At 39.0% G+C, this 15,705-nt stretch overlaps 1 protein-coding gene across 1 annotated transcript; it reads left to right on the top strand.

The window, feature by feature from the left end:
* Positions 1-2,173: 2,173 nt before the first annotated feature.
* LOC130951431 (glycerol-3-phosphate acyltransferase RAM2-like) lies at positions 2,174-4,461 on the top strand. The gene is made up of 2 exons (XM_057880078.1): positions 2,174-2,949; positions 3,415-4,461. Exons 1-2 carry the CDS (start codon positions 2,320-2,322, stop codon positions 4,321-4,323), a joined length of 1,539 nt encoding a protein of 512 aa, XP_057736061.1. The 5' UTR covers positions 2,174-2,319; the 3' UTR covers positions 4,324-4,461.
* Positions 4,462-15,705: the final 11,244 nt, after the last annotated feature.

Here is a 15,705-nt window from a genome sequence, read left to right as displayed (position 1 = left end):
TCTCGCTAATAATTTTTTGGATGCTAATAAATCAAAATATAATTTTTGATAAATTTTAAGAAATTGTTAATCATGCCGTTATAAATTTATAAGTTTGTAAAATAAAATATTTTTCAAAATTTGAACTATTCTTATTACTTCTATTTTTTTATATTTTATTTATATCCAAATAGAATATTTTTTATTCACATTTATGTTTTAAAATTAATTATTTATTTACCCTCTATTAAATTTAAATGTCAATGAATTGTTGAAAATAGTAAAAACTGTGTAAAGTAGCCGTTGTGTTTATAACTTTATATGTTACAAATTGTATTGAAATTGTATTGAAAATTTTCTTTTTCAATTTCGCTAGCAGTTGACTGTAAAAATAAGGTTGAAAATATGCGTTTTTAATTTCGCTTACACTGGCTGCGAAAATTAAAAATAATATGTAAAATATTAAATAGTTGTATTTTTGTATAAAATGTTAAATATGTAACTCTTCTATTTATTAAAAAAAGGCCAAGGATTAAAATCAGATGTCATTGATAATAAGCTCATAGTCTGATAATGTTTAAGGAAAATTAATGTAGCGTCTTTAATTAAATAAATCAGAAGAGGTGGTCCAACTTTAAAACCAAGGAAAAAAAAAAAAACCTAATATTGACGCACCTTAATGAAAAGTAATTAATAAAAAGTAATTAATAAACCTATTTTAGTGTCATCCTAACATGCACATGTGCACTCAAGTAAACAGATGAGAAAGTGAAGGGAGGTTGTGGACTTGATGCTGATGCACAACCATGGAGCAGAGGGAGTGAGTTAAAACTTAAAAGTACATTAAAAACATAACATAAAATCAAACTAAAAAATCTCCACTGGTCCAACATTATAGTAAGTGGTGGAACCACGTAGAACGATTTAAAACTTTATAAACCATAATAACAACGAGTTTTTTAGAAGAAATAAAAAATTACATATTCAGTGTTTTATACAAGAATACAACTATTTATCATTTTACGTATTATTTTTTATTTTCGCAGTTGGTGTAAGTAAAATTAAAAAACCTTTATTTTTTATATTAGTTTAACAGTCATTGCCTGCAAAATTAAGAATGAAAAAATCTCAATGTAATTTCGTTAGCACTGTCAGCAAATTTGCGGACAGATGCTACTCTACACAACTTCAATTATTTTCAACAAGGTATTGACATTTCTTTTAACTTAAAACATAAATATCAAAAAATATAATAACAAAAATAAAAAATTAAATTTTGTATTTTAGTTCATATTTTAAAAAATATGTATTTTTACAAATTTATAAATTTAAAATGAAATAATTAATCATTTTTTAAAATTTATTAAAAATTATCATTTGATTCATTAATATCTAAATAACCGAAAATCTTACTTACAACAATGGATTGTCATTTTCAATTACAAGTTGATCACTGATTATTTATATACTAAATCATCGTTGTGAAAAGTAATTAAGTTCATCATCATCATCCCAATTAGGACAACTAAAGTTCAAAAGTGCTATATATCATAAAAAAAAATACTAATAATAATGACGAAAATTCGAACAAAGCTAACAAACACGAGATTTTCATTAGCTTCGAAGTTCCAAGAAAAAAAATATATATACGTTAAAGGCAACATCATCGCAATTTGCAATGCTTGAAAACGAAATATTAAAATGCTAAGGAATAACCATTTGGAATTAATGACAAAACTAGACGGAGAATACAAAGTAACTAGTTATAACTACCAACTAAATTGGAATAATATTTTTATGCACTTTGAGCATATTCAGTAGTGTACTTTATTCTCTTTTCATATATAATTTTCAGATATTATATAGTTAAATATATTTTTAAAAGTACATATTAAATGTATTAGATCTTGCAAGTAATTATCACTAAATTTACAATTTATTTCTTTGATATCATGAATAGCAATTTCTAAAGAAAAAAACAAAGATTTATTTAGTCCTTCCTTGGTTATACCGTTAAAGTATATGTCAATTACATTGAGCCATTCAGCCACCATTAATCAAATCATAGTTCACATAATCATATTAACATCAAAACCAATATTTGTTTCACACCTACCCCTCATTCTCTACATCAATTCCTATATATACAAGAAATTAATTCATACAAAACTCATAACAACAATATAATAAAATCCAATAATTGTCACACCCTATATCTCTCTCTACACCAACTACTTTCTATATATATGCACACAAGGAATTGGTACACTCATAACCAAATTTCTTCAATATTTTCTCACTTTGAAGAAGTTAAGTTTCAACTTTATCATATATAGATACATGGCAAATATTTCAACCAACACTATTGCTACTTTTCCGCCAGTGGAAAAATGTAACTCCATAGGGAGAGAAAACCACACTGTTGTGGCAGACATGGATGGAACTTTGCTCGTAGGGCGAAGTTCCTTCCCATACTTTGCCCTAATTGCCTTTGAGGTCGGTGGGTTTCTAAGACTCCTCTTCTTTCTCTTGGCATCCCCATTGGCTGCCATTTTATACTACTTTGTCTCTGAATCCGCGGGAATTCAAGTCCTCATCTTCGCCTCAATGGCGGGGATGAGGCTCTCCAGTATAGAGTCTGTAGCACGTGCCGTGCTCCCCAAGTTTTATTCTGGGGATCTCCATCCGGAGACATGGCGCGTGTTTTCATCATGTGGGAGGCGGTACGTCCTCACGGCGAATCCACGGGTGATGGTGGAGCCATTTTTGAAGGAGATGTTGGGTGCCGACATAGTTTTGGGGACAGAATTAGAAAGTTATAAGGGAAGAGCAACCGGATTTGTTTGCAAGCCCGGAGTTCTTGTTGGAAAAAATAAAGCAGATGTGCTCAAGAAAACTTTTGGTGATGAGAAACCTGATATTGGACTTGGAGATAGATTCACTGATGCTCCTTTCATGTCTTTGTGCAAGGTAATAATAACAAATACCATTTTTCATTCAATTAAAAAAAAAAAACACATTCAAAGAACTGGTATATCTTATTAGTTATTATATCAAGTAATAATTGTTCATGTAATTTCTTTTATCTAAATTATTATTATTAAATATTCGACTTAAATTTTTGAAAGAAGTAATATATATTATAATATGATTTCAGAGTTTTATATTCAAAAGATTTAGAATATATTATGATTTTAGATTTATATATAAATACATGTATGGTTTAATTTATTTTTAATGTATATTTATATTTTAACATATATTTTATATTAATAACTGATTGTGATTTAAATATATATTTTTCATAACATAAAAAGAAAATGTACTCATTTCTCAAGAAGGAAAAAGACAGAGTAAATTTTGTTCTAGCTAGCTAGCTAGGTTAAGTAAAATGAAATTCTAATAGTATATATATGGTTGTTTGCATGCATGCAGGAAGCATATATTGTCCCTCCAAAACCACAAGTGAAGGCAGTTACAAGCGAGAAGCTTCCAAAACCCATAATATTTCATGATGGAAGGCTCGTCCAGAAGCCAACACCTCTGAATGCATTGCTAACACTCCTTTGGATCCCTCTAGGCTTTCCCTTAGCCTGCCTCCGCATCGCCGCCGGATCTCTCCTCCCTATGCCACTTGTCTACTATGCCTTTTGGGCCCTCGGCGTCCGTGTCACCATCAAAGGAACACCACCTCCGCCGGCAAATAAATCCAGCGGCCAAAGTGGTGTCCTCTTCATTTGCTCCCACAGAACCCTACTTGACCCTATTTTTCTCTCCACAGCCCTCGGCCGCCCTATACCGGCTGTAACCTATTCAGTCTCACGTCTCTCAGAGATAATCTCACCAATCAAGACGGTTAGATTAAGCCGTGATCGCGCCACGGACGCTTCAATGATTAAGAAGCTTCTACAAGAAGGCGACCTTGCAATTTGCCCTGAAGGGACAACTTGCAGGGAACCTTTCCTTCTAAGGTTTTCGGCCTTGTTCGCGGAGTTGACGGACGAATTGGTGCCGGTGGCAATGGTGAATAGGATGAGCATGTTCCATGGAACAACTGCTAGAGGGTGGAAAGGGATGGATCCATTCTACTTCTTCATGAACCCTAGCCCAGCTTATGAGGTAACATTCTTGAACAAGTTGCCTAAGGACTTGACTTGTGGGTCTGGTGGCAAGATGAGCATTGATGTGGCCAATTACATTCAGAGGCTCATTGCTGCAACATTGTCATATGAATGCACAAACTTCACTAGGAAAGACAAGTACAAGGCTCTTGCTGGTAATGATGGAACTGTCCCTCTTCACAAAAACCCTATTCTTAAGGCCAACAAACTCATGGGATGCTAATCAATTTCAATGTTAAACTTGTCTCTAATTCAAAACATACATCCTCTATCTTTTATGTTAGATCATGTTACTCTAAAATGACAACATTGATAGAGCGAAAATTAAAGTAAAAAAGTTTAGTCGGTCTTGAATCAAGTGTTGGAATTTATATATAATTAATAAAAAATACAAAATTTAATAGTGATTAATAATTTTTTATTTTATTATTTCAGTAATCTCCTAGTGTTATAACATCTTTTTCTTTTATGTTAGATGAGCTAGATATATATTTTTTGTTTTTAATTGAAATAAAATGAAATTTTAAAAATTGTTTCTATTTTACATATATTCTAAAAGATGTCCTTAATGAGAATAATATAATATAATATATTGTTTTGTCCATTGTTGGATAACTAAGTTGACAATGTCTTGCATACATGCTAGAACATCAATTTTCAGAAACATTCTTAAATACGTAAAACAAAGTGACCAACATTATCGTATTTGTATCTCGAATTCATCACTAAAAAGGACAGAAAATACTTGACTTCTGCCTTTGGAATACGATACATTAACGAGTATACCTAAGAGTATCAATTTGCAAAATAACCTCATAAACATGCTTTTAAAATATTCAAATCAAATATAAATTGACCTATTCAATTTAGATTCTATATCTTTTTTCTTAATAAAAAAGTAAAGTTGGTTTTATTGCTAATCATCCACACATTTCAATTTAGATTCTTCTTGTTCCAAGGCCATTGTTATTATGGGCAGGGTTTACGATAGTCCAAATAATAACAATAATCTAATGATAAATAAAGTAGGATATGCTTATATATGCACCTTATACTCTATGATGCATTACCCTTTTCATTTTGGTCAAATTTTAATTTAAAAAAAAACACACGCACACATACACACGTTAACACATAAGTAGGCGTGATAAGAAAATATAATATGTATACTAGTACTTTTAGCTAGAATCACTTATAAAATTTAACCATTCAATAGAGATTAGATTTTATTTATTTATATGAAATTCTTACATGTTCAAAGTCCATTAGGTGATCAAATTTTGTTTCTGCAACACTAGAAAATATAATGATAAGTTATTCATAATATCCGAACAAATGATATGTACGAAACTCTCAATTTTTTTCGGATAGTTTGTACGAAAATCCCGTTACTTCTAAACTATATTTAACCATATTTATATTTAAAAAAAAAAAACTAAAAAATGTATAACACCATAGGACATTAGATTATCTAAGTCCAAAACTTAGGTAGCATTGGCTCCCATGAACATGGTTATCACGGTTTGGAAAAAAAAGGGGGGGGGGGGGGGAACACAAACACACACGATAGTGACCAAGTATGAAACTGCAAAGATATCAAATTAATAATGAAAAACAAAACATGGAAAGATTGTATGGAACTTTCACATGAAACAAACTCCAAAACAAATCAGGAATATAATATTCCATCTTGCCAAATAACTTCTTCGCCTACATCCCGCAGAAAAATGTACTTGTTACGATGGGTAATCGGAAATTGATGGGCTGGACTGATAAGATTGGCCCAATCGTCTGAAGGAAGAAGTCTCTGACTAGGTTCGCGTCAGGAAGCCTCCGTCGACTAGCGTGCGTGAAGGAATGGGGAGTGGTACCTGCAAAGACACTCCGATATTTAAGTCAGCAAGGGTCTAAGCAGGTTTAGAGAGTATTGGAACTTAGAGATACCTGAGGAGTGTCAATGTATTTATAGTGGTGAACCAATAACCACCGTTGGAGTAGTTCCACCTTTTAAGGGGGATAACCGTCCTTTTATCTTAGAGGAGTTGAGATATGGCTCCTGGAAGTAGGTTGAGAGATTTTAGGGACAGTTACTTATTTGAATAAGTATTATCTGCCAGCTAACCTTCGATCCCGACTTCCTGGGAGTGAAGTCTGTGTTGAATCTGACCTCTCTGGAGAAGGTCGGTTATGCGGGGAGGCCAAGCTATGGACTAGGCCTTTTTATCTTATTTGGACTTGTGCCTTAGTGTTGGGTCAGGGTATGAACAGTGCCCGTACTCGAGTCCGATATCTTTTAATCATGAGTTGGATTTGAGTATGTGAACTTGGGCTTGTAGACGACATGAGGTGGGAACCGACGTGATTTTTAAGAATTTTCAACAGTCGCGTCTAATCAAACGTCGCGTCTGTTAGAGTTTTTTGCATTTACACGTGGGGTGGCAGTTACATTGGTAATGATGCGTTTCTTTAATGATCGCGTCGATTTACCACTATGCCCCTAGCGTGTTTATAAATACTTTTCCCTTTTCTTGCCTTATTTTTTTTCTGAAAGAGAAAATTTCTTGCTCACGTTGAAAGAGAGACCTTTTGGCCTTCTTCCTTCGAGTGTTTTGGTTGTTGCTGCGCTTGATTTTCTTCCACTTCTTGTAGATGAAGGTTAGTTCTTTCCTATCCTCTTTCCTTATTATATTCATACTGTATTTTAGAGAATATATGCCTTGTCTCGTATTCTGGAAGAGTTCCTGTGAGTCCGTCTGTAGGTCTAGTGACATTGTGTTATTGGGTAGACTGTTCTGGCCTTTTAGGCACCCTGTTATTGATCCTTTCCATTTTTTTTTGTAGGTTTCATTGTCTTTTTACCTACTGTAGAAGATGTCTTCCATTGAGTCCCTTTCGCTATGGGTGGATGACACTGTTTTCGGGGAGGAACCTTAAGTGGATACCAACTACCTCTTTGAGCTTCGTGCTCATCATAGGGTTTGTTTTTTAGAGGCAGATGAGCCCAAATACAAATTGATTGCTCCGGGTCTTGAAGACCGGGTTTGCTTTGGGAGGGCTTCTGATGCTGACCCTCATTTCTTTTTTATGTATGAGAGTCTCTTTACTCGGCTGGGAATTTTTCTGCCTTTTACTGATTTTGAGATAGAGGTTTTGAACCATTGCCGAGTTGCTCCAACTCAGCTCCACCCCAATTCTTGGGGTTTTATGAAAATTTATCAGTTTGTCAGTCGAGAATTAGACTTTCCGACTTCTTTGAGGATTTTCTTTCTTCTTTTTCACATGACCAAATCCTTTAGTGGGCAAAATAATAAGCAACAGTGGATTTCTTTCCGGACCATTCAAGGTCGGAAAGTTCTCAACCTTTTTGATGAATCTTTTAATGACTTTAAAAATTTTTTCTTCAAAATTCAAGCTATAGAGGGTCATCATCCCTTTTTTCTGGACTCAAATTCTTCTCTCCGCTGTCCCTTTTGTTGGTTAGAGGCCTCTTCTGTCGATAAGTATGGTCTGGATGACCTCGATGAAGTTAAGGAGGCTGTTGTGGAGTTCTTCCGAGAAGTTTGGGGAAGGGCCCCCTATTTGGATACTAAAAGGTTTCTTCAGGGATCCCCGAGTTATGTGCGGACCCAATTAGGTAGCTTTATTATTGATTTTGATTATTTCCGACCTATAGCATTCTGAGTTGCTATCTTCTGACTTTGTAATTTAACTTTCTACTTTCTTTTTCAGAGATGGTGAAGAAAAGTTCCGGTTCCTCCTACCAGAAGGTCCAAGATGCCAAGAAGAGGTCTCGGGCCTGAGTTGACGCCGCCAGGGCTGTTGACACTCTTTTGCCTCCTCCCCTTCCTCCTCCTCGCAACTTGGGGACCTCATCTCGTCCCATTATGGTATCTTCCTCTTCTGCTTCTTATTTTCCTTCTCCTCCGTCCCGATCTTCTCCTAAACCTGAGAAGAAGAAGCGCAAGACTTCAGAGTCTGGTTCTTTTTCTGGGAAAGCTAATTTTGATGGCCCTAAGTTTGTTCGGAATCATATCTATCCTTATACTCGAATTAATATGGATGATGCTTCCGTTCGAAACCATCTTAATTACTTAGTTTAAGGGAGTGTTCGTGCGGCGGGGGTATGTACGAAGCTCCTTGATATTTTGGAGAAGACTCTCCTTAGCTCTTTGGGTTCTACCCAAAAGGTTGAGAAGCTAGAGGGGAGGATCTTCCTTTATCAATAGGAGGAGAAAAGGCTGAAGGGGGATGTCGCTGAGTTGATGGAGGAGAGGACTTAGCTTAAGGAGAGGGAGAAGAAATTGATGGGCCAGTGTGCCATGGCGGAGGGCCTCAAAGAGAAGGCGGAGCAGAATTACGTCAGGCTCTTTGAGGAGAACCTTGATTTGGAAAAGGAGTTGGCAGGATGTCAGGAGGCTTTCTAGGACTTGGAGGATTCGGTGGCCGAAGATTCAGAGGAGGCTTAGAGGGTCTTTAAGGAGCAGATTGGAGTTATTGCTCCCGACTTAGACCTTTCTCGCCTTGACCCTAACAAGATCGTGGTAGATGGGGCCATCGTTTCTCCTTCTCGTCCTGAGATGGCTTCAGAGCTGAAGACCTGGGGCCAGAGAATTGAAGAATCCCCTCCTTGTGAGGGCCCGCAAGAGGGATCTCAGCTGATGTCCTCGAGTGTTCTGACCTCCACTCCTGAAGGGCCTGCTCCATCATCCCCTGTTGCCGATTCGACTTCTGGTGACTCTTAATTTTTTAAGTGATTTGAGCTATTTGGGACCCGGCTTGTGGGCCCCTTTTGAACACTTTTATCTTTTTATTGTCTTTGTGGTGGTTGTTCCTAACATTTTCTTGACCTTTTATGGCCGTTAAAAAAATCCTTTAATTGTCGTCCCTTTTTTGGATAAGGGATTTTAGATTAATTTGGTGTGTGCATGCTTTTCTGATTCTTTCTTCACTAGACAGTTTATGAAAAAGAACCCTTTGATCTTTGTTTCTTTAGAAAAACCTCTTATCTGGGCAGGCTGTGTTTTGCCTAAGCTATTTTTTGGATTTTCAAAGGCTCGACACAGCTTCTGTTTTTCGCCTTTGATGGTTTTCCTTGATCTCTTTTTGACATTCCTTATTCATTCAAATTTGGATTGCTTGTAACTTAGGTTATTTTCGCGATACATTTTCATTCTTATCGGTTTTATCGACTTGTAGGTCGATAAATTTCCGAGTTTACCATGATCTGCTTTTATAACCTCTTTACACCAACTTGTGCCTCGTCGTTTTATCCTGACGATCTTTTAGGTCGGTTCATGGGATTTTCACGTTTTTTTTAGCTTAAGTTCAGTGCGTTTTGTAGAAAGAATAGTAACATCTTAATAGAATTTACAGAGATGTGAAAAAAGATCTTTATTTATTTTGCAAAGGTACTTTTTGCTACTAAGGGGTTAGAAATTGTTGCCTTTTAGCCTCCACTTTGATGCCTCGTTAAAAACCCCTTTCAGGAAAATCCTTTCTTTGGGAAAAAACCATAAAAGTCGGGAAAAGAGTACATCAGTGAGTGGAGTTCGCTTTTAACTATAATACCTTTTCATATTACAAGCATGCCACGACCTAGGTAGCTCGATGCCGTTCAAGTCGGTCACCTTGTAGAAGCCCTTTCCTAAGACCTCACTAATTTTGTATGACCCTTTTCAATTAGCAGCGAGCTTTCCTTCCCCAGACTTGTTAACTCTAATGTTGTTTCTGATAAAGACCAAGTCGTCTGGAGTGAAGCTTCTTCGAATGACTTTCTTGTTATATATATTTGTCATCCTTTGTTTCAACGCTGCTTCTCTAATCTGGGCTTGTTCTCAGACTTCAGGGAGTAGCTCGAGTTCTTCTTTGTGCCCCTGTATGTTTCTAACCTCGTCGTAGAAGCTCACCCTTGGACTTTGCTCATTAATCTCTACTGGTATCATGGATTCTATGCCATAAGCAAGTTGGAAGGGTGTTTTCCCTGTGGCAGACTAAGGTGTGGTCTGATAAGCCCATAGTACTTGAGGGAGTTCTTCAGCCCAGGCTCCCTTTGCGTCTTGTAACCTTGTCTTCAACCCAGCCAGTATGACCTTGTTAGTGCCTCGGCATGCCCATTCGCTTGTGGGTGCTCTACCGAGGTGAATTAATGCTTGATCTTCATGCTTGCTACCAGGTTTCTAAAGGTAGAGTCAGTGAACTGGATGCCATTATCAGTGGTGATGGAGTGGGATACTCCATACATTATGATAATATTCTTGTAGAGAAATTTCTGACTTCTTTGGGCTGTGATGGTGGCTAATGGTTCTGCTTCTATCCACTTCGTGAAGTAGTCTACTCCCACTATTAGATATTTTACTTGTCCAGACGCTTGGGGGAAGGGCCCGAATAGCTCCAATCCCCATTTCGCAAAAGGCCATGGAGAAGTTATGCTGATGAGCTCCTCAAGGGGAGCGACGTGGAAGTTCGCATGCATTTGGCATGGCTGACACTTCCTCACGAAGTCAGTGGCATCTTTTTGCAAAGTCAGCCAGTAGAACCCGGCTCGGATGGCTTTCCTAGCCAGGGACCTTGCTCCGAGATGATTCTCACAAACACCATTGTGGACCTCCTCAAGTACTTTCGTTGTCTTCGAAGTCGGGACGCACTTCAATAATGGTGTTGATATCCCCTTTTATAGAGGATATTTTTCACCAGAGTGTAGTTTTGTGCTTCCCTCCGAATTTTCTTGGCCTCTTTCTCCTCTTTGGGTAGGATGTCAAATTTCATATATTCGATTAGTAGGTTCATCTATCCGAGGTTCAATTCGAAAATTTCAAGGACATCTTGCTTGACCTCTGCTTTTGCGACAGAGGGTTTTTGGAGAGTTTCTTGAATCAGGCTCTATTATTCCCTGCTGGCTTGGTACTTGCTAGCTTGGAGAGGGTGTCTGCTCTGCTATTGAGATCCCGAGTTACGTGTCTGATCTCAGTTTTCGCAAAACACCTGAGATATTCCAAGGTTTTGTCTAAGTACCTCTTCATGTTGGGGTCTTTAGCTTGATATTCTCAATTTATTTGGGAGGTCACCACCTGGGAGTCGTTGAACACAACTACTATGGTTGCATCGACTTCCTCTGCCAGTTTTAACCCTGCAATCAAGGCTTCGTATTCTTCCTGATTGTTAGAAGCTGGAAATTTGAATTTGAGGGAGAATTCTATTTGTGTTCCCTCTTGATTGACTAATATTATGCCTGCACCGCTTTCGATTTTGTTTGAGGATCCATCTACATATAGTTCCCATATAGTGGAGGCTTCCTCTTGATCTCCTGCATATTCTGCCACAAAGTCGGTGAGGCTTTGGGCTTTGATTGTCGTCCGAGTTTTGTACTTAAAGTTGAACTTGGATAGCTCTATTACCCCTTGAACCATTCTACTCGCAATATCCATCTTCTAAAGAATTTGCTTCATGGGTTGGTTCGTTCGAACCCTTATTGTGTGAGTTTAAAAATAAGACCGTAACCTTCGAGAGGCTACAATTAAGGCATATGCAAACTTCTCAAGTTTTTGGTACCTCAATTCAGGGCCTTGTAGGTGAAGTATACAGGATGCTGTCCGACCTCATCTTCCCGTATTAGAGTTGATGCTACGGCTTTGTCAGCCACGGACAAATATAGGACAAGTTTTTCCACAACTTTAGGTCGGGTCAGAATGGGATGATGGCTTAAAAATTTTTAAACTCCTGGAATGCTTCTTCACATTCAGAAGTCCATTCAAACTGACATCCTTTTCTTAGTAGAGAGAAGAGTGGTAGAGATCTTAATGCCGATCCAGCCAAGAACCTGGAGAGAGCTACGAGTCGGCCATTTAACTGTTAGACTTCTCTCAAACAAGTCAGACTTTTCATTTCTAGGATTGCTTTGCACTCGTCAGGATTGGCTTCAATTCCCCTTTGTGTTAGAATGAATCCCAGAAATTTTCTAGTCTCCACCGCGAAGGTGCATTTAGCAGGATTTAACCTCATCCCATGCATCCTTATAGTGCTGAAAACTTGCCAGAGGTCGTTCAAGAAGTCGGCCTCATCCTTGGTTTTTACTAGCATGTCGTTTACGTAGACTTCCATTAATCCCCCAAGGTGAGGTGCGAACACCTTATTCATCAGCCTTTGATATGTGACTACAGCATTTTTTAGCTCAAAGGGCATGACCATATAGCAATAGTTTGCTATAGGCATGAGGAATAATGTTTTTTCTTGATCCAGTTTATACATCGGGATTTGGTTGTATCCCGAGTATGCATCCATGAATGACAAGTATTGATACCCTGAGCTAAAGTCTACTAGGGTATCAATATTAGAAAGAGGATATGGGTCTTTGGGGCACGCCTTGTTCAGGTCGATGTAATCGACACACATCTTCCACTTGCCGTTTTGCCTTTTGACCAGCACCACATTTGCGAGCCACGCCAGATACTTGACCTCTTTGATGAAGCCGGCTTCTAGAAGGGCTTGTACTTGCTCTTCCACCACTTGAGCCCGTTCAGGTCCGAGCTTTCGTTTTCTTTGCTGAACAGGCCGCGATCCAGGGTATACTGAAAACTTATGTGACATGAGTTCGGGATCTATTCCTGGCATGTCGGAGGCTTTCCAAGCAAAGAGGTCATAATTTTCTTGTAGGAGCCTTATAAGTTCCTGTTTCAGATCTTCTTTCAGGCTGGCTCCTATGTTGGTATTTTTTCCTTCCTCTTTTTCGATCAGCACCTCCTCAGTTTTTCCCCCAGGTTGTGGTTGCAACTCTTCTTTAGCTCTGACTCCTCCGAGCTCTATGGTGTGGACCTCCTTGCCCTTTCCTCTCAGATTTAGGCTTTTATTGTAGCATTTCCTTGCCATTTTCTGATCTCCCCTTATGGTTGCTATTCCCTCTGGCATTGAAAATTTCATGCAAAAGTGGGGAGTAGACACCACTACTCCAAGTTGATTTAGGGTAGTTCTGCCTATTAGGGCATTATAGACCGAACCCACATCGACGACTATGAAGTCAATGCTTATAGTTTTGGATTTTGCCCCTTTTCCAAAAGTTGTGTGAAGGGGTATGAATCCTAGTGACCTTATTGGTGTATCCCCCAATCCGTATAAAGTATCGGGATAAGCTCTTAACTCTTTTTCATCCAGTCCCAGCTTATCAAATACTGGTTTGAATAGGATGTCGGCTGAACTCCCCTGATCCACCAGGGTTCTGTGAAGATAGGCGTTGGCAAGGATCATGGTTATCACAACTGGATCATCATGTCCAGGAATGATTCCTTGCCCATCTTCTTTAGTAAAAGAGATGGTAGGGAGGTCGGGAGCTTCGGCCTCGACTTGGTAGACTTCCTTCAAATTTCTCTTGCGGGATGACTTTGTGAGGCCGCCTCCATCGAATCCCCCCGAGATCATATGTATATGTCTTTTCGGGGTCTGCGGTGGTGGATCTCTTCGGTCCTCATTGTCTCGCTTTCTCTTGACATGATGATCCAACCTTTCTACGAGATACCTATCCAGCCAACCTTTTCTGGCCAGCTTTTCTATCACATTTTTCAGGTCGTAACACTCATTCGTTGAGTGACCATTGATTATGGTACTCGCAGTAATCGCTATGAATTCCCCTCTTTTTGTTTTTGATGGGTTTGGGGGGAGTTATCCTTTCAGTATGACAAATTTTCCTGTAGACATCTACTAGGAAAACTCGCAGAGGAGTATAGAAGTGATATCTCCTTAGCCTTTCCGAGCCGACTTCCTCCTTTTTCTTGGGCTCTCTCTCTTTCTCTTTCTTGTACATCGCTGAGAGAGGTCGGGTGCCTTTTCGAGATGGAATGGGAGAAGGAGCCTTCTCGGAGTCCATTTACTAGGCCCATAATTACCGCCTCTGTGGGCAGGTCTTGAATCTCCAAACACGCTTTGTTGAACTTTTCCATGTAGTCCCTCAAAGGTTCCCCGACCTCCTGTTTTACTCCCAGGAGGCTCGATGCGTACTTTACTTTGTCTTTCTGGATGGAGAATCGCATCAGGAACTTTCACGAGAGGTCGTCAAAGCTAGTGACTGACCTTGGGGGAAGACTATCGAACCACTTCATCGCTGCTTTCGTCAAGGTGGTCGGGAAAGCCTTGCAGCGAGTAGCATCAGAAGCGTCGGCCAGATACATCCGACTTTTGAAGTTGCTTAAATGATGCTTTGGATCAGTGGTTCCATCGTAGAGGTCCATATCAGGGCTTTTAAAGTTTCTTGAAACTTTTGCCTTCATTATATCCTTACTGAACGGATCAGTTCCCCCAAGGGAAGAATCTTCTCGGTCACTGCGAGAGCTTCGACCTTTGAGAGCAGGCTCTAACTTCAGGAGCTTTTCCTCAAGCTTCTTTCGTCACTCGATCTTGTTCCTCAAGTTTTTCTCTGCATGTCGTTGTCGTTCCAGTTCTTGTTCTAACTGCTCCAGGCGCCCTTGATGGCGGTGGAACAATCCCATGAAATCAGCTGCATGGGGTTGTCCCTCCTTTCCCGATTCGAGCTCTTCAGAAGAGTTTGCCTTTGGGTCTTTCAACCTAGAGGTGCCTTCTCTATGCTGGTTGGTTACCCCTTGGTGGGTGACTATGTCCGCATCGTTGTTTCCAGCGTCCTGATTCTCTTGCTCAGAATCAGACGCTGTGTGGCCATCTTCGTGCGAATCGTCTGCCATTACTGGTTGATCTCGCGGGTCCCCGGCAACGGCGCCAATGTTACGATGGGTAACCGGAGATTGATGGGTGATGAGCGGATAATTTGTACGCTTTTTGGCATTGTTTTTAGTATGATTTTAGTAGTTTGAGTTGAGTTTTTAGTATATTTTTATTAGTTTTTAGTTAAAATTCACTTTTCTGGACTTTACTATGATTTTGTGTGTTTTTCTGTGATTTCAGGTATTTTCTGGCTGAAATTGAGGGACCTGAGCAAAAATCTGATTCAGAGACTGAAAAGGACTGCAGATGCTGTTGGATTCTGACCTCCCTGCACTCGAAGTGGATTTTCTGGAGCTACAGAAGCCCAATTGGCGCGCTCTCAACGGCGTTGGAAAGTAGACATCCTGGGATTTCCAGCAATATATGATAGTCCATACTTTGCCCAAGATTTTATGGCCCAAACCGGCGTTCAAAGTCACCTTCAGATTTCCCAGCGTTAAACGCCGGAACTGGCACCAAAATGGGAGTTAAACGCCCAAACTGGCACAAAAGCTGGCGTTTAACTCCAAGAAGAGTCTCTACACGAAAAATGCTTCATTGCTCAGCCCAAGCACACACCAAGTGGGCCCGGAAGTGGATTTTTATGTCATTTACTCATCTTTGTAATCCTTAGGCTACTAGTTCTCTATATATAGGACTTTTTACTATTGTATTTGACATATTGAGATCTTTGAATCTTTTGATCACTTTGGGAGGCTGGCCATTCGGCCATGCCTAGACCTTGTTCTTATGTATTTTCAACGGTGGAGTTTCTACACACCATAGATTAAGGTGTGGAGCTCTGCTGTACCTCGAGTATTAATGCAATTACTATTGTTCTTCTATTCAATTCCGCTTGTTCTTTGTCCAAGATATCACTTGTTCTTCAACTTGATGAATGTGA

Source organism: Arachis stenosperma, chromosome 9 (assembly GCF_014773155.1).
Source record: "Arachis stenosperma cultivar V10309 chromosome 9, arast.V10309.gnm1.PFL2, whole genome shotgun sequence".
NCBI classification, from domain to species: domain Eukaryota; kingdom Viridiplantae; phylum Streptophyta; class Magnoliopsida; order Fabales; family Fabaceae; genus Arachis; species Arachis stenosperma.
The sequence above is the reverse complement of the archived record's forward strand: the minus strand, read 5'-3'. Positions and strand labels throughout refer to the sequence as shown.

What these genes read in the sequence shown, in the direction of transcription:
- LOC130951431 (XM_057880078.1), top strand. Translation starts at nt 2,320, where the DNA reads ATGGCAAATATTTCAACCAACACTATTGCTACTTTTCCGCCAGTGGAA. An exon ending in CTTTCATGTCTTTGTGCAAG is followed by an intron (nt 2,950 to 3,414) that starts GTAATAATAACA and finishes GCATGCATGCAG; the next exon opens with GAAGCATATATTGTCCCTCC.